This window comes from Asterias rubens, chromosome 22 (assembly GCF_902459465.1).
Source record: "Asterias rubens chromosome 22, eAstRub1.3, whole genome shotgun sequence".
NCBI lineage: Eukaryota > Metazoa > Echinodermata > Asteroidea > Forcipulatida > Asteriidae > Asterias > Asterias rubens.
The window spans coordinates 4428018-4446405 of NC_047083.1; the positions used below are offsets into that span (position 1 = coordinate 4428018).

General features: G+C 38.3%; 2 protein-coding genes across 3 annotated transcripts in view; both read right to left on the reverse strand.

Annotated features, from left to right (window-relative positions):
* Positions 1-10799, reverse strand: part of LOC117305267 (cubilin-like) — a 41370-nt gene extending 30571 nt beyond the window's left edge. For both annotated transcript variants that reach the window (XM_033790102.1, XM_033790101.1), the window contains exons 1-7: positions 10683-10799; positions 9685-9748; positions 8357-8485; positions 4794-5011; positions 3138-3303; positions 1812-2002; positions 1027-1189 (exon numbers count right to left, since the gene is read on the reverse strand). In XM_033790102.1, coding sequence (XP_033645993.1) covers positions 1027-1189; positions 1812-2002; positions 3138-3303; positions 4794-5011; positions 8357-8485; positions 9685-9748; positions 10683-10757 — 1006 coding nt within the window. In that variant the 5' untranslated portion in view covers positions 10758-10799. The remainder of the gene's footprint in view (positions 1-1026; positions 1190-1811; positions 2003-3137; positions 3304-4793; positions 5012-8356; positions 8486-9684; positions 9749-10682) is intronic.
* Positions 10800-14242: 3443 nt separating this feature from the next.
* On the reverse strand, positions 14243-18271 carry LOC117305040 (vesicle-associated membrane protein 3-like). The gene is made up of 5 exons (XM_033789744.1): positions 18110-18271; positions 17507-17700; positions 16134-16213; positions 15372-15426; positions 14243-14767 (listed from the first exon to the last, which is right to left on the reverse strand). The coding sequence occupies exons 1-5, from the start codon at positions 18160-18162 to the stop codon at positions 14736-14738; spliced, it is 414 nt and encodes a 137-aa protein (XP_033645635.1). The 5' UTR covers positions 18163-18271; the 3' UTR covers positions 14243-14735.
* Positions 18272-18388: the final 117 nt, after the last annotated feature.

Consider the following 18388-nt stretch of genomic DNA (forward strand, 5'->3'; position numbering starts at 1 on the left):
GCTAAATCAATCACAAGAACCATCTCTGCCCTCACCGGTACCCATTTATTTCTGGGTGGAAGGAAGCAATCATAGTGAAGTGTCTTGCTCAGGGACACAAGTGTCACGCCGGGATTCGAACACACACACTTTAATGAACAAAATCACCAGAGCTTGAATTTGGTGCTCTTATCCCCTCGGCCATGACACCCCATAGAGCGCAAAACTGGCAAATTGGCAAGGCGCTGCAGAAAGAAAAAGAAAAAAAAAGTACAAAGTACAACAAAAAGTACAAAGACGCTGTCGACTGGGGAAAATGTGGGTCTTGAGAGCCCGTTCGAAGGCTGGAACACTGCTAAGAGTTCCTGGTTTGGATGGGTAATGGAAAAGGCCAATGGAAAATGCCCTGTCACCTGCAAGTTTATGTGTTGTGTGGACTGAGAGGGGTTAGTTGGTTGATGGGTTGAAGGGAATAAGAACAGGGGTGTGTTCCACTCGCGCAAACGTATCGCAAATGTTCTCGCAAACGTTTTTTATCTTTGGAACGATTGGTGCGCACTATGCGATGTTTATATGGCGGCGCCCTGAAATGAAGATGGCGCGCATCGCACAAAGTTGTTTTAAAACTTTGTTTTTGCTGTACGTAGTTCTCTTCCCTGCATCATTTCTTCAACTAATTAACTTTGTTACTTTCAATCTTAGTTTTTAAATCACCGAAAATACAATGTAGTTATGTTTAAGACAAAGAAATAGTACCGTATGCTCGTTCACCATATCAAAAACCACTCACCAACATCTCAGAAATATGTTCGCGTAAGATTGCCAACGTTCGCCAACGGTGGCGGCACACAACTCGTTCCACTCAAAATTGTTGGCGACCGTGCTCAAAAGTTGGCAGTATTTGCGCAAGTGGAACACACCCCTGGTCTGGAGTGAAAAGAGAGACGAGAGATAATCCGGGGCACGGTGATCGAGTGATGGTGGGCCATCGTACGGAGTTGAATAAGTTGGGCAACTGGAAACCAGTATGCATTGGAGACTACTTACCCGGCACTCGATTCATTGTCTCATAGTAGATGATGAAACCATTATAGACGTCGTTCTCATTGGAATGGAACGTTAGGAGTACTTCATTAGAATCGGACAACCAGGAAGCAGCGTTGAGAGTTCCACAGACTGTCTTTTTCCGTTGCGTGTACAAATCTTCAATCTGTAGAATTTTGTTAAAAGTAAGCCTGCTTCCATATACATGTAATTATATTTGGTTTTGATAGCCCTACTCTGCAATCTGTGGTGTTCCAATGGTTTCATCTTCGTTTTCTTCTGAATTTGATGCAAGTTATGAAACAAACATAATATATATTTTTGTTTTAATGCCATTATACAATTTCAGAACAGAAAAAAAAATAAAAGTTCACAGATTTACAAATAACTTACAGGGTTTACAGAGGGTACTGGTAAAAGACTTCTCTTGAAATATTATTCAATGAAATGCTTTACTTTTTGAGAAAACATTAAAACAATTATCAATTCTCGACATCGAGAATTACGGATTTATAGTAAACACATGTCATGACACGGCGAAACGTGCCGAAACAAGGGTGGGTTTTCCCGTTATTTTCTCCCGACTCCGATGACTGATTGAGCCTAAATTTCCACAGGTTTGTTATTTTATATATAAGTTGTGATACACAAAGTGTGGGCCTTTGAACTGTACTGTTTACCGGAAGTGTCCAATGGCTTTAATTATTAATTCTTTTTTTGAAGGTGGGGGTTAAAAAAAAAAAGGGTTTTCGGTTAAAAACACTGAAATCAAATCCCTGTGTACTTACCGTAACGTAATCGAGGTGGCATGTCGGGCTCGGCTCCAGCTGGAACTCTTCGATGGTGAGTGCGATGCCGTGAGCAGGGTCTGCGTGGAGAGCAAACTCGCAGTGGATGTTGTTCCCATATTGCTTAGGGTATCCGGGTGATGTCACGTATCCCTTGTCAGTGGCTGTGACGTCAATGAACTGGTAGCACGCTGATAGATAGATAGATAGATAGATAGATAGATTGATAAAAGGTTTGACAATAGCCATCACAGCATAAAAACTGAATTGCAACTATAATACAATATTTTAAAAAGGTTAAAAGGACTAGTGAAGAGAACAACAGTAGTATACAACAATTATATAAAATTCGCAAGCAAAAAGAGAAATAAAAAACAATAAAACAAACACACACCTTTGACAAGACACACACCACACCAGCACTCACAGAAAGGAACACAAACGCACGCACACACCCGAACAATACAAGAACTCTAACACGAGCAAAACCAAAAGAGGAATGTTATAATTAATTAATTCATATTTGTACAAATGGAAAAAGGTAACAATATACAAAAAGCCATAAGTCATTCAAGGAAGACGCATATGGGATCGGAATGGGAATTAAAAACTTTGAAAAAAATAAATCGAAGTCAAACAGAACTGTTGTTCCACAGATTAGCCATGTACATATGTGTGAGTGGGGTTTTCTGGCAGCGAGCTGTACAGGATGCAGAGTGTAAACACACAGTGGATCAGACATGATAATTTCTAGGAATGGTTGTTGTTTTTGCCCGTGTTTTTGTTTATTAGCCAAATAAGCTACTTACCAAATTTTTGTTTTACAAGCCAGGCCTTCATAGATTGGTCTGGCGATGCCTTGAATCGATTGAGTTGGTCTTTGAAAAGCAGTTGTAACCGTTTGATATGAAGTGCAAATGGTTAGAAAGATGTTTTAAAAGTAGAAAATAATGATCCACAAAAACATGCCTTGAAATTGCATGGTTTTTCTTTTAAGTCGCGAAGAAACACGGTTGGCCATTTTGTGGAGTAAAAATTTCGACTCCAGAAAAATGGTTGATTGTGTTATATTCTACTTTTAAAAGATCTGTCTAACCATCATAACAAACTGTTTCAAACCTTTTAAAGACCAACTCGTACGATCCAAGAAAACACGTTTCTTTAAAGCTACCAGCCAAACTATACTATGTCACATAAACAATAATGTGGTTGGTATCATGCTTGTTTTTGTTCAGCAGAATATTGTTTGAAAATCATCAATCTCTGCTTTTAAAAGCAGCTCTATGAAAATTGGCCTCTGAATATACGACGTCAGTTGTTACTCACCACTTTTGGCTGGGATGGCTTCGTATTCAGCACTGAACCTATTAAAGAGATGGGACGACTGCGTCATAAACTCCACTAGAATGGAGTTAGAGTCTGAGATCCAACTGAAATGTGACTTGGTTCCACAGTAACGGTCCGACCTACTCGCTACGATCTGATCTGAAATCTAACGAAGAAAAAACAAACATTTGTCAGTAATTTTACACCAGGCCGAAAATTTCACGCAGGGCAAAGAAAGCGATGTCTCAGCAGATGGTGTCGGGAATTTAATAAAACTGGCTTCCGCTTTATCATGGGGGCGTATAAAAATGCTCAACTTTTTTTCCTGCAAGGTATGTGCAGGCCTGATACTTCAAGGAGGCAACGAAGACGATTGCCTCCTGGTCACTGCCTTGGTGCCCTTGAAAAGCTCTGCAGTAGAAATTTACAATCTCCACATAGGGTGCCCTTTACCTAGGAGAAAATGTGTTGGTGCCCTTGCCCTTTCAAAAATGGGGCATAAAGGCCTGTTACACAGAATGTTGTACAGAATGCTGCAGCACGTCTCCTAACTGGTACTAGAAAGTTCGATCACATCACCCCCATACTCTATAAACTACACTGGCTACCTGTCAATCAGCGTATTCAATTCAAAATCATCATACTCACATTCAAGGCACTACATGGTTCAGCTCCACCCTACATACACGATCTCTTGACACCCCGTACAACTAGACCAGGTCTAAGATCTATCAGAAATACGCTCCATGTTCCTCGAACTCGACTGGTCAGTTATCGGGACAGGGCTTACTCCAACATAGCACCAAGACTCTGGAACTCACTTCCGGATTACCTCAGACAAATACACAACATCACTCTCTTCCAGCAGAAACTCAAAACACACTTATTCTTGCTTGCTTTCCAACATCTTGACAAAACTTGACCGGCGCCTTTGAATGTTTCTCCTTTTCAGTAAAGTGCGCTTTATAAATGCTGTAGTTTATTATTATTATTATTACACCTTGGACTTTATACTGACACAGTGCTCTCATCGAAAAGAGAAGGGGGTTTGCCCTAGCATATTGCACCCCACACAGCACCCTGTATACCATTACACTGTGCTTTAAAGGCATTGGACATTAGTGGTAATTACTCAAAATAAATATTAGTACAAACCTTTCTTGGTAACGAGTAATGGGGAGAGGATGATGGTATAAAACATCGTGAGAAACGACTCCCTCTGAAGTAACATAATTTTTGAGAAAAGGATGTAATTTTCCACGAATTTGATTTCGAGACCTCAGATTTAGATTAGAATTTGAGGTCTCGAAATCAAGCATCTGAAAGCACACAACTTCGTGTGACAAGGGTGTTTTTTTCTTTCATTATTATCTCGCCACTTCGACGACCAATTGAGCAACATTTTCACAGGTTTGTTATTTTATGCTTATGTTGAGATACACCAAGTGAGAAGACTGGTCTTTGGCAATTACCAATAGTGTCCAGTGTCTTTAAAGGAATAATTTATATAGTACAATGTATGTCTCATACTTCAAATCGTAGCTCCACATACATTGCAGGAAAAAAATACTGTGCCCTTCCTTAGGTATCCCCTTACATGTATAAAAGAGGTGTTATAAAGCGCTATATAAGAACCGTGTATAAACATACACGTACCTGCACCGAAGTTCCACAGAGACACACCTCATCCTCTGTCTTCAACGAATGACCAGCTAAGTTTAATCCCTCAAGTGCAAATTTGGAGAAGGACAGAAGAACGCGCTTGTTGGTCGGCAGTTGGACAAACAAACGGCAGTATTTGGGAATTGAGTACTTGTCCGGGTAATACGGCGAAGTAATCCTTCCGCTTGCTCTGGTTAGCGTCCTCTCACATACTGAAAAAAGTCCAAACAAAAATAATTAACACACGGTTCAGACAGGCGCCTAGATTAGGAGCGACTCTGGGTCAACCCAATGGGCCATATTTTTGACCGCGTGAGGGCGCTCTCAATCACTTCCGGGGGTATATTCATTCATACCCAAAACAGTTTTTAAAGATTGGAACACATTATAACCACAGACATCTAATCCATCACAGACAATAAGACTTTTAAAGGAGCCGTTATAATCCACCTCTAAAGCAAATTGAAACTACGGCGCAACAAAAGTGACAGAACGCCTATTAATTTGTGCAGGGCGAATCGCGTGTACCCCCGGAAGTGATCAAAATACTATTTATAGCGCCCTCGCGCGGTCAAAAATAAGGGGCATTAAATTTTGGTTTTATACAGGTAAACTTAACATAACATCTCATTGTACATTAGGTTTTGCTCATGACAAGATCGACGTCTGAAACCAATGTGCTTCAGATTAGTTCGACCGACTGCAACAGTCGATCTTTCGACTTCTAGGGTGTCTAGTCTAGGGTCCAGTCGCTCCTTACTATTTCAGACGTCAGACTTTTCATGTACTTAATTCAGAATTTGGTTCGGCGCAACTCTGGACCGTCTGTCTGAAACGAGTGTAACTTTCTGAACAGAATCAACCGAACCTGAACTGGTCAAACAGGTGTGTCACTGCTCAAGGATACTTTTCCAGAATATTCCTCCAATCCAACTTAAGGCAAAAAAACACAAATACCAGTTGATCATCCCCTCCCTCATCCTTTTTTGAGGCCCATCCTTTTTTTTTTTTAATTAACTATATTTTACACTTTATTTTTCAAAAAGACTTTTTCTGTGTATTTCTCATACTTCTTTTTTAAGAACTACATAAAGTTGTGACTTTAAACTGGAGAATTGATGGCCAGTTTGAATTAAAATGCATGGAGGCCACCTTTTTTGAAAGAAATAACAAAATAAACAGTAAAAGGCCCTCATCCTCCTAGCTTTTTACCAAATTTTGGAAAACCCGGACAATCAACTGTTTTCGTTTTTATTTGGCCTAAATATAATTATGTGTAATCAGCAGAGGACTCATCTCTCGAGCTTGCTTGGCTTTGGCTCGTTTTATCCGTTTATCCTTTTCCCACATGCTTTGTTTGATGTAAACTGATGATTGGTAGTGAAGAATGTGTTTAAATTAACTTGTTTGTCACAAGATGGCAAAAGATTGCGAAAAGAAACAACAACCTGCAAGCATCAGCTGTGACTGCCCAAACCATGGAGCAGTTTAGGAGCAGGCCGAGTCAACTGACCCTTGGACCCTACGTTAGGACAGATGGGTGGCGTTTTTACTTGCACTTTTTTCACTTGTAAGTAAATACAAATAGGGGATGTTGTGTTCCTGATCGCGCACTTCTTCTTCTTCTTGCTTGTAAAGTGCAGCCTTCAAATGATTGAAGATGTACGCACTGCGTGTGAGCGCATGGGTTGACTTGGGCACCTTACAGTACGACTATACTCTACTACAAGAGGAATGTACTTCACCATTACTCCTAGAAACTATAAGGCTCCCCCGTGAGCCTTATAGGGGTCTAATATTTTGGGCCTCCTTAACGCTATACGTTTTTCAATCAGCGTTGATAGGTGAAAGTTTTACGACCGTTAGCCAGCAATAACTGAAGTTTCTTTTGTACTACACTACCAAAACTTTCCCCACATACTCAATGTATTCATAATGCTTGCATTTCCTTTTTGTTGAGTGAAATTAAAAAACATCGTCAAAAAAAACAATTTTCTGCTCGGTACTCTGTTGTTTTTCTGCCGCATCGCACGTTTTTTGACTTTTCATATGGAGTCTAACTACATGTAGATCGACGAACTGTCGAGCCGCAGCCGAGTCGGACTAACTGTGAGAGGGTGTTACAAACCCGTGCGGCAGTGCGTGGGCGCTTTATGCATGAACGGCGGGTATTAATATTATAAACAATCAGTGCACGCGGCTCGGCTCAGCCGCGGCTCGGCAGTTCGTCGATCTACATGTAGTAGGCTGGTGCCCGATTTATAAAGCGTTGAGCATATTGAGAAGTCAAAAAACGTGCGATGCGGCAGAAAAACAACAGAGTACCGAGCAGAAAATTGCATTTTTTGACGATGTTTCTTAATTTCACTCAACAAAAAGGAAATGCAAGCATTATGAATGTATACTGAGTATGTGGGGAAAGTCTTGGTAGTGTAGTACAAAAGAAACTTGTTATTATTGCTGGCTAACGGTCGTAACACTTTCACCTATCAACGCTGATTTGAAAAAACGTATAGCGTTAATAAGATAAGGAGGGCCAAAATATTACACTAGTTAGACCTCTATGGCTCACAGGGGAGCCTATAGTTTCTATAAGTACTTCACCATGTAGATAGATAGATAGAAAAAGACAGACGAACATCCACATTATGACAACCACTCTCTGACACTAGACCCAGTAACTGGGGCACTGTACATACATGTTTACGTACAAATGCAACGAGTTCACTCATCGTCTCCGAAATAGTTCTATTTTCTTTTATTTAGGAGCAGCAGAACAGTGGTACTGTTAGGGTACTGTGGTTAGTCTAATCATGGATTGCTCCATGGTCTAATTCTACCTCAATGTCAATGGTAAAGTGTAAGCACTAAATTTATTATGTATCAAGGTTTTGGTCCTATGGCAGCTGTCTAACGTATCTGGATCTGGATCAATATTCTCAACGCTCTTACTAGAGCAAAACGTATCGGCATTATATAATGTACATAATTATTATCAATCTTACCGCTAGATCTCCCCAAACGTCCTGAACATCAAAAACAAAAACTCATGCATGGCGCGGCGATTATGGATATAAACAGCGCCACCAATAGACAAGATAAAACCTTTTTTTTTACCTCATTGCCCAACACAGTGACAATCAATCCCAAGAGACTTATTCACCGCAATCTCAAATTATTTTACGTTTCTATTAAAAACCTCAAAATAATAATAGTCCTACAATTTGTGTTCAAAGAAATTGTGTTGTATTGCTGTGTAACCGGTAAAAAAAATGGACCACTGGAGTACAACACTGAACTAGGTCTGGCGTTATAATTAGAGCGGGGAAATCTAAACGGTGGGACGGGCAACTTGTGTGACACGTGGATTTTTCTGCCTCTGCTACCTACTCATTGACAAAAGCATGGAAATAATTAGCCCTATGTGGGACTCTTCCTCTGTACACAGATACTCTAGTACAATACGAAAGTGTAAGGCCGCCAGGGGCTAGGAGAGAATAAAATATACACCCTACATATTTTAGTCGTATTTCCAGCCGTTACTATTATATACTTACAGTCACATGGATGAGCGTTACAAGAAATCGTAAGTGGTTCTGTGATCGCTATGCCATTGCAGAACGATTCCAAGGCTAACTGGGGGATCGCCTCTACCGTATAGCAGGATTTCAGTAATAGTTGCACTCCTGTCAACCGGAGGGAAAAAATAGTGGTATGACATTATTGTAGTTTACCAAAGTGAATAACTTTCCGTATGGCGCCACCACTTTTTCACTCATTTTTACACAAGGGGATATCTCATTGAGGTAATGATTAGTAGGGTATAATAGATGGCCTTTGCTTTCGATCCAAACCGGATCTTCTTCAGTGTGTTATTTCATATCGAATGACAAAGTGGGGAGCCCTACGGAAACTTTGTTTGGAACGCTCAATTTGTTTTCCAGTCTCCTCAAAAGTTTAAAGGCAGTGGACACTATTGGTAATTGTCAAAGACTAGCCTTCACAGTTGGTGTATCTCAACATAAGCATAAAATAACAAACCTGTGAAAATTTGAGCTCAATTTGTCATCGAACTTGCGAGATTATAATGAAAGAAAAAACACCTTGTCACACGAAGTTGTGTGCTTTCAGATGCCATGATTTCGAAACCTCAATGAATTCTAAATCTGAGGTCTCAAAACCAAATTCGCGGAAAATTACTTCTTTCTCGAAAACTTTACTTCAGAGGGAGCCGTTTCTTACAATATTTTATATTATCAACCTCTCCTCATTTTTACCCGTTTTAACCAAGTAAGGTTTTATGCTAATAATTATTTTGAGTAATTAATACCAAAAGTGTCCACTGCCTTTAATCTATATGCATGACCCACAAAACGTTATTGAAACGGGTTGAGTGAAAAAAAAGGAGTTGACCAGGATTTGGTTGGTGATGTTTTTCAACCAATTAATGAAAACTCAAAAGTTTAGTAAACTATGTTTAACAAGCACTCTCTCCTGCTTATTGGAAGAAAAAATGAAAGAAATTGATCATTCATAAGAGGAGTTTACGCTAATAAAGGCACTCATTTTGCAAACTGTGTACGGAATATTTTGACAAAACAAAATGAATAACTTCTTAGACCCTTCTGCTACTCAGATGTTTAGATTGTCAAGCATGGAAAGAGTTATACAAACATAGTGCTTTCAGTGAAACAGGCATAACTTATCTTAGAAATGATCAATTTGTTTCATTTTTTTCTCCAGAAAGGCAGGAAAGAGTGCTTGTTAGTTGTGTGCCTTCACTGGGATGTTGAATGTCAATTGTTGTGTTGATTTTAAATAATAAAAGCTCGGTCAACTTCTTTTTTACTCTAAACGAACAGACACAATATTATTTTAGTTTTACCTTCTCCGCAGTCTTTGCTACACGCTGTGTAACTTATTTCCCATTTATGGCCTATTTGTGAGACCTGTTTCCAAATTTGAAATAAATAAATTAACAACGAACATTAATTTTAATTAAGGTTAAATATGCATAGTGGATATTAATTTTGATGTAAATAACATAACATTTTAGGGCGCACAGTATCTGGATATAGTCTTGAGGTTGCGTTTGAATGCTGACAGATTTTACAAAGCACTTCAATTCATCGTCAGATGTATTGTAACAGCACACTTCACTAAGCAACTACAGATGATTTGCAGTTAAAGGGTGTATGTACTTTTTGTAGGACAACAAAAACACCACAATGTCCACAGATTTACATTTAACTTACACAGTTTGAAGATAATGATAGTAGAAAGCTTCCCTGAAAATATTACTTGCTGAGGTGCTGTAAATTTTGAGAAATGTCATGAACAAAATCGTCTCAGTGATCATGAGACGAACATATTTTAGCATTTATTTTAAAAACGTATTTTCATGACATTGTTTTACTCAAATTTTCTCAAAAACTACAGCACCTCAGCAACTAATATTTTAAGGTACGCTTTCTACCATCATTATCTTCAAGCGGTGTAAGTTTAGTGTAAATCTGTGAACATTGTGTTATGTGCTACAAAAAGTACCAAAAGCTCTTTGTGAAACCCGGCCCCAGGTAGGTCCCTCAGCTCGTTTGGCAAGGAATTCCAGAGACGCGGTGCACAGCTGGAAAAGGCACGATCTCCGTAGCTTGCCAGGCGAGTTTTGGGAACATAGAGTATGTGTGGTAAAGATGAAGGATAACTTTCCGTATGGCGCCACCACTTTTTCACTATTCTTTTTACAAAAAGGGATATCTTATTGAGGTAAAATTAGATACTGTTATTTCATATCGAATCAAAAAGTGGTGGCGTGATACGGAAACTTTTCCGGTCACCTTTTTGTGCGATTGTATACTGAGAAATAAATGTATATATACTTACAGAGCGTTTTACTTGCAGCATCAGGCAAAATGCCACACCCAACAGAAGGGGGGAAAATATCGCAGCTAGCCCCATGGTCGTCTTCTATGGGTGTACAATGCGTAAACTATATCCACACTCCGGCTTCCTCGAAACCTTGTGACGTCAGCAGACCGAACCAAATACATGCAAGGGGTGGTTGTATTTTGGAAGGTGATTCAGTTGTACTCAAATTTTTCGGTGGTTTGCTAAGTGTTTATTTAAAATAAGGGAAAGGGTTTATTTTGGATTTACCTAGTTAACTGAAATGGAACAGTCCTTACAACTTTTCCCCGTTTTGTGAATGAACTGCTTGTGTTCTTGTAAGATTCCTTGAGATCGGCCATGGGTGGAGAACAGATCACCGGCCATTCATTCAGACAAAATAAAAACGTTTAAGGGAAACAAAAATAACTAAACATTGTGATGCAATTGCATAAAAAGGATAATGATAGTGGTAACGATAATGATAGTGGAAAACATCCCATGAAGTATTTCTGTCTGGAATGTCATTTGATGAGAAATACAAATAACTAATTTCCCGTTTTTAGCTTATCGCTCAGTGAGCATTTTATTATTTTATAAATTGTTGTCATGCAAAATGTGTAATCGGTTTTTCACATTTTCTCATGACCCAGATGGCCAATCGATTAAACTCCTACAGGTTTCCCAGTTTATGTAAATGGTGGATTCCAAAAAGTGCTTACACTCCAGCAAGTGTCTTGTAAGCCTAAACCAATTATGTAATGTTCCTTTAAAGACCTGCAGCCGATTTCACGTAACTTTCCGCAACTGCGTAAGTCCACTTGCGCAACGTTTATGGCGCAACTTACGCCATAAACGTTGCGCAAGTGGACTTACGCAGTTGCGTAAAGTTTCGTGAAATCGGCCCCTGGGCACTATTGGTACTTACTCAAAATAATTGTTAACATACAAACTAATTTGGTAACGAGCAATGGAGAGCTGTGTGATAGTAAAAACACTGTAAGAAACGGCTCCCTCTGAAGAAACGTAATTTTTGAAAGACGTAACTTTTCACTCTAATATAAAAAGGCTTCAGGACATTATTGGGGCCGACGCATCTTTTCGGTTAAAGTCATCGGAGGGTGGGTTCGGGTCCCGGCCGTGACATTTGTGTCCTTGAGCAAGACGCTTTACTATAATTTCTTCTCTTCTACCCAGGGGTATAAATGGGTACCTGCGAGGGTAGATGTTGATATTGTGTATAAAAAAAAAAATTTTTAAAAAAAAAAACGGTTGCCCAGGTTCTACTCCCAAGCCGAGAAAGATTAAATGGAAGGTACACGTTTGGTAATTACTCAAAACAAATTTTAACTTAAAAACTGACTTGGTAACGAGCATTGGGGAGCTGTTGATAGTATACAACATTGTGGGAAACGGCTCCCTCTGAAGTACCGTAGTTTTTTAGAAAGAGGTTATGTGTCACTAAAATAATAAAGTCTTTTATTCCTATCTGAAAGCACACAAAGTCGTCCAACAAGGGTGTTTTTTCTTTCATCATTTTCTCGCAACTCCGATGACCAATTGAGCTCAAATTTTCACAGGCTTGTTATTTTATGCTCATGATGGGATACACCAAGTGAGGACACTGGTCTTTGACAATTACCAAACGTGTACCTTCCCTTAAAAAGAAATGTTTATAAATTGAAGGGGATTTTTTTTCTTTAGGCCACAAACCTAATCATGTGGATTACACTTTTGTAGTCTGTGGGGTGAATGCTCATCCTTACTATCAATAGAGGGCCAACCCCTTCATATGTTTCTACATTGACCACTAATTATGACGTAACAGATATAATCCGAAGGCTATAAATAATAACAGTGCAACATCACTCTTGGTTTATTAAGTGACAAAACGGTTTATAGAAAATAAAATATGTACAGTTTACAACGTATAAGGTTATGAGGTTATATAGAAAAACAATTTTCTTATAACTTAAAATTATATAATTATGCAGTTCATAAACCTTGATTAGAAAAACAACTACATGTATAATGTTCTTTGTATAATCAAATTAAAGACACTGGACACTATTGGTAATTGCCAAAGACCAGTATTCTCACTTGGTGTATCTCAACATGCATAAAATAACAAACCTGTGAAAATTTGAGCTCAATTATTGGTCGTCCAATTTACGAGATAATAATGAAAGAAAAAACACCCTTGTCACATGAGGTTTTGTTCTTTCAGGTGTTTGATTTCCAGACCTCAAAATTCTAAATCTGAAGTCTCGAAATAAAATTTTGTGGAAAATTACTTCTTTCTTGAAAATTTCGTTACTTCAGAGGGAGCCGTTTCTCACAATGTGTTATTATCAATCTCTCCCCATTACTCGTTAAGTGAGGTTTTATGCTAATAATTATTTTGAGTAATTACCAATAGTGTCCACTGCGTTTAAAGTATAATTAGGACAGTTATACGCTCTGGATTTCGGCGACGTCTAAAACTTGCGATCTTTTTAAATGGAATGTTCAAAAAATTTTGTTTTATTGTTAACATACATACTTTAGGATTAAAACAACCAAACGGTAAAGAAAGAATAAAGAAAAAAAAGCACTTCATGTAAATCCACCATAAAAAAAACCCTGATAAACCCGAGAAATAGATAAAACCGATCACACATTTCGTGATATCGAGTTTAAAAAAAATGAATAAACTCTGTAACTTATAAATTTGTTCTATAAATATTTCTCATCAAATTATGACATTTCAGATAGAAATTATTATTTCAAGGATATTTGGGTTTTTTATGTTAATTGTAGGGCCGTGTAAGCTTTATGTAAATCTGTGATCATTATTAGACGATTTTTCTTGACCAGTTATGTAAAGTAATTCCGTCAAGTGACTCAACACATACCTGTGAAAAGTTAATAACTAGCTCAATCGATTATCGGAGTCTCGAGAAAAAAAGGAGTCACAAAAATCGAAATGGAAAATCGGAGTCACTATAGCAAATAACATGTTTTCGAAATGTTCACACATCAAGTGTTATAATAATATGCAAGAAACAAAAACGGTTGGGGCTACATTTTCGTATTGAACAATAGTGCTGTACTGTATCAAGTAAACAACAACATTTATTAATAATCCAAATCAATTCACAGCAATTTGTCCTCAAAAATATAAATTTTTCCCATTTTGTTGTTTCTCAAGGTACAATGAGTAAATATAACAAATTGTGAACCTTTGGCCTCAATTAAAGTTGCAAAAGAATAAGGCCGTGTCCGAAACGACGACTTCGGCTACAGCTACGTCTAGATCAGCGCGTCTACCAGTGTTGAAGAATAGGCAGACACGCGCGATCTAGCCGTAGCTGTAGCCGAAGTCGCCGTTTCGGACACGGCCTAACAAAAGAAAAAGAACCCATTGTTGCACAAATAGTTTGTGTGCTTTCAGAGCCCTAAACAAAATTGAATATGAAAAGACTTCAAGCCTGACGCCTTTTAATATTTGAGTAAGAAACTCAACTCTGATCCTTTAAAAAAACTACACATTACTTCAGAGGGAGCCGTTTCTCACACTAAATGTTTTATACTATTAACAGCTCTCCAAAACACATTTATTTTTGTACTTCAGTACTTCTTTCTGTATCAACTAAAAGCGCATGAGGGACTTCTATGTGATTGTGATATGTTTTATGCGCTCTATAAAACTGGTTCATTATTATTATTATTGCTTGTAACCAAGTAAGTTTTCATGGTGAGTAATTACCAAATAGTGTCCAGGGCAGTGTCTATAAGTTTGGCCGGCCAAATTACACCTTTTGACATGAATCCTGTTTTTAGGAAAGCAATAGCAGAACAAGTGCCCTTAAAACGATTTTTAATAACTACAAAACGGCCGATAAAGTCAAACCTTTTTTGAAAGCAATGTAGCACAAAAACGTCTAACTGTAACTTGCTGCTCACTGGTGACGCAACCTTAGTTGCAAGGTGACACCTTAAATCCTGCTTCGGAGGAAAACACCAAACAATGCTGAGCTCGTTAACAAACATCTGACGAAGGTCTGATGTTCAATCATGCGTTTCCCATGGACGGAGAATAACTGTTTGAAGAAAGTAAAAAACAAAAACATTGAGTCAGTAAAAAAAAAAAAATTATAATAATGCAAAACGATTCCTTTGTTCTATTGGGAAGAAACCTTGTAAGCATGTAAACAATTTCAACTTTACAAACAATTTCCAGAGTGTTAGACTTGATGATGTGGGGTGAATAAAAGCAAATCCTTAAAAGCTTGTAAACATCCTTGAGAAGTCGATAAAACAATTCCATTCCCTCGATTAGTGGGGCAACAATTGCAAAAGTAATGGGTCGATTCTCACCCGAGTAATATACGTCTGTTTACTTGGTCAACACAGCTCGGTTACATGTTTGTGCCGAGTAGTCGCGCTAGGCCCTAACAAACATCAGTACAATGATGTGTAATTTTATATATAATATATATACATAATGAAACGTTGTCCTTGATGCAAATTTCAATCTATTAGCATAAATAATTGATGATGTTTTTTGGGTTTTTTTGTTTTTCAGAAAAACAAAAGAAAAAAAACGATATTTGCCTTATTTCGAAAAAAAAAAATCTGTTTTACAAAGTAATTTGGGCCAAGAAGGAAATAATATATAAACGATTCATACGATTTCACACTTACATAAAACAATAAGGCCAATTATGACGAGAACTACAACAACACCAGCCACTGCCAGCTATGGAAGAGAAAAAGGGGCGAACAAAGTTATTATTACTAATATTTACTAGTATTTTTTACAAATTTTGTCACCATACATTGAAGGAAATATTTTTTTTTAACAAAAGAGGCAATGACAAGAGGCAAGGATACAGCTTAAAGCCATTGGACACTTTCAGTAACCAGTATTGTCCAAGTCCCACACTTCGTGTATCACAACTTATACTATATAAAATAACAAACCTGTGAGCATTTAGGCTCAATCGGTCATCGGAGTCGGGAGAAAATAACGGGAAAACCAACCCTTGTTTCCGCACGTTTCGCCGTGTCATGACATGTGTTTAAAATAAATCCGTAATTCTCGCTATCGAGAATTGATATTGTTTCAATGTTTTCTCAAAAAGTAAAGCATTTCATGGAATAATATTTCGAGAGAAGTCTTTCACCATTACCTTCTGTAAACCCTGTAAATTATTTGTCAATCTGTGATTTTTTTTTTGTCTGTACCGAAAGTGTCCAATGGCTCTTAGGCCCTACATACCTTTATCACGCTGTGTGGCCATGTTCCCTGTTTCCAATAACAGTAACACATGCTAACATTCATTGCGCATTCATGTCATGTCATTATAGTTAACGATAATATATTCAGCAATAACTGTAGATAATCAGACTCATAAATTTAGATTATACACCAAGGGATAAAGGATAAATACACTTCAACCATACCATTTTGTTTTTCCATTTGTAGTGCGTCTTAACTTTTTTTGCTGTGGTTTTGAATGATGACGCTTGTTCTAGTAAGTTGTCTGTAGAAAGAAAAAAAAAGCGAAAACAAACAATACAATGTTTATAATTATACTATCGGTTTTACCGTCTGTAATTTTTGGCAGAAAGGCAGCCCATTTGACTCTCATGCATCGTCAGTCAATTTCACTTTGAGGCATGCGAATTTCTTTAAATCTAAATTAACTTATATCTTATTGCTCCATGCTTATATAAAATAGACGCTCGTTTTTGCCATGCAAATAATTATGTAAATTAACAACCTGTAAAGCGCCAAATGCAAACGAATGTATTGCTCTAAAGAGAAAAAAATAGTGAACGATGCAACAAGTACGAAGCTTGAACAAAATAATCCCCTTTAAGAGCTAAAACAAATATTATTACAGTCGACTCTTATATACACAAAGAGCACTTAAAGGCACTGGGCACCTTTGGTAATTTTGTCAAAGACCAGTGTTCTCACATGATGTATCCCAAAATAATATGCATAATACATGTATACCAATTCTGTGCAAATTTTGTCTCAAATGGTGATTGAAATTTCAAGAGAATAATTAAAGAAAAAAAATCCCTCGTTCCACAACTGTAGTGATTTCATCCTTTCGGATGCATAAATAGAATGACAGGCTTCAGGCTTAAATAATGTCAAATTTTTGAGTGAAACATTACTTCTTTCTCAAAAACTACGTCACTTCAGAGGGAGCCGTTTCTCACAATGTTTTATACTATCGACCTCTCCCCATCTATCTCGTTACCAAAAAACGGTTTCATGCTAATTGGTTTTTTTTTTTATTATCAACAGCTCTCCATTGCTCGTTACCAAGTAAGTTTTTATGCTAACAATCATTTTGAGGTAATTACCAATAGTGTCAAATGGCTTGAAGGGGGATTGCCAAAATTACGTTTTTAACAGGAATCTTGATCAGAGAACAGGAATCTTGATAAGAGAACAGCAATAGAACCCCCCCCCCCCACAAAGAATGACAATCGAGAACGTACATGTCGCTATAAAAAGAAAGTCTGGTCCTGCTTCTTTATAAACGAGGGTTGTTTCTTTATAAAGTGTTCTTTATGCACTAAACAGTCCTAGGGGCCAAACTTATTTCTGGGTCAGTTTGACCCGGAATCCAAGTAAAAATCTCCGCTTTTAACCAAATTAATGTCTGGTCACAGTGACACGGATTCCGGGTCACATTGACACGGATTCCGGGTCAAACAGCTCCAGAAATGGGTCTGGCACCCTGGGACCCAAATCCGGGCCACTTCTGACCCAGGAGTTGTTGTAGTGTACCGATGGTTTACTGTGTATAACGTACCTGCCCCATCCATCAAGTCATCTAATTTCTCGCCTCTCTCGAGTAGTTTATCCACAGTCGTGTGGAGAATGACTGCCACTTCGTCGACCTCAGCTTGTAGCTTTTTGACTCGTTTTTGCTCAGCCTGCGACTTGGCATCTTCACCTTGCTGGTCGTCGTAGCGGGCCTTGTTGTTTCCGCCCCTGGACCCATACCTTTTAGAGATAGAAACATTTCAAACACTGTCACTTTTCCTTTTTATAGCTCCATGCTTACATTGGGAAAAGTTTCCGTATGGCGCCACCACTTTTTCATTCGATATGAAATAATATAGTATCTAATTTACCTCAATGAGATATCCCTTTTTGTAAAAATGAGTGAAAAAGTGGTGGCGCCATACGGAAAGTTATCCAAGACATGGATTCAGAAAACCCATGGATGTAGAAATAGACTACCTCCATGGCCTATCGTGTGTGGCAAAGGTAAGAAGTGTCAGACACTTCCTGTGTTTACGTTTTTGTGCCCGCAGATCCTCAACCCAGTCCAAATGGGGGGGGGGGGGACACACGAAAACCCATACCTTATACAATTGTTAAGCTAAGGTACAGATGGTACTAAACTCACATGATAAATTCGTAACGGAAACTCCTGGATTGTTGTAATAATATTATTTCCATCAGCTACATTACCGACAACTTTCCGACTACATGTTGGTTTCACTTCTCGATTCTTCACGTTGGGTATTGCGTAGGAAAGCACAGCATTGTTTGATAATGTTTAGATACACCATGGGTACACATATACACGCAAGTTGCGCTTTCATTTGGGCCTACGGGTGTTCCACGCTTGAGTTAATTGAGTGTTTACCCATAGGTTTCCATCATGCTTCGATGCACTCCCATA

Bases quoted from the DNA above. Each gene is read 5' to 3' on its own strand.
- LOC117305040 (XM_033789744.1), bottom strand. From the start codon at position 18,162: ATGGAAATAATATTATTACAACAATCCAGGAGTTTCCGTTACGAATTT. The intron at 17,701-18,109 runs GTGAGTTTAGTA...TATCTCTAAAAG, and splicing joins TTCCGTTACGAATTTATCAT to GTATGGGTCCAGGGGCGGAA. The intron at 14,768-15,371 runs GTAAGTGTGAAA...TTCTTCAAACAG, and splicing joins AATTGGCCTTATTGTTTTAT to TTATTCTCCGTCCATGGGAA.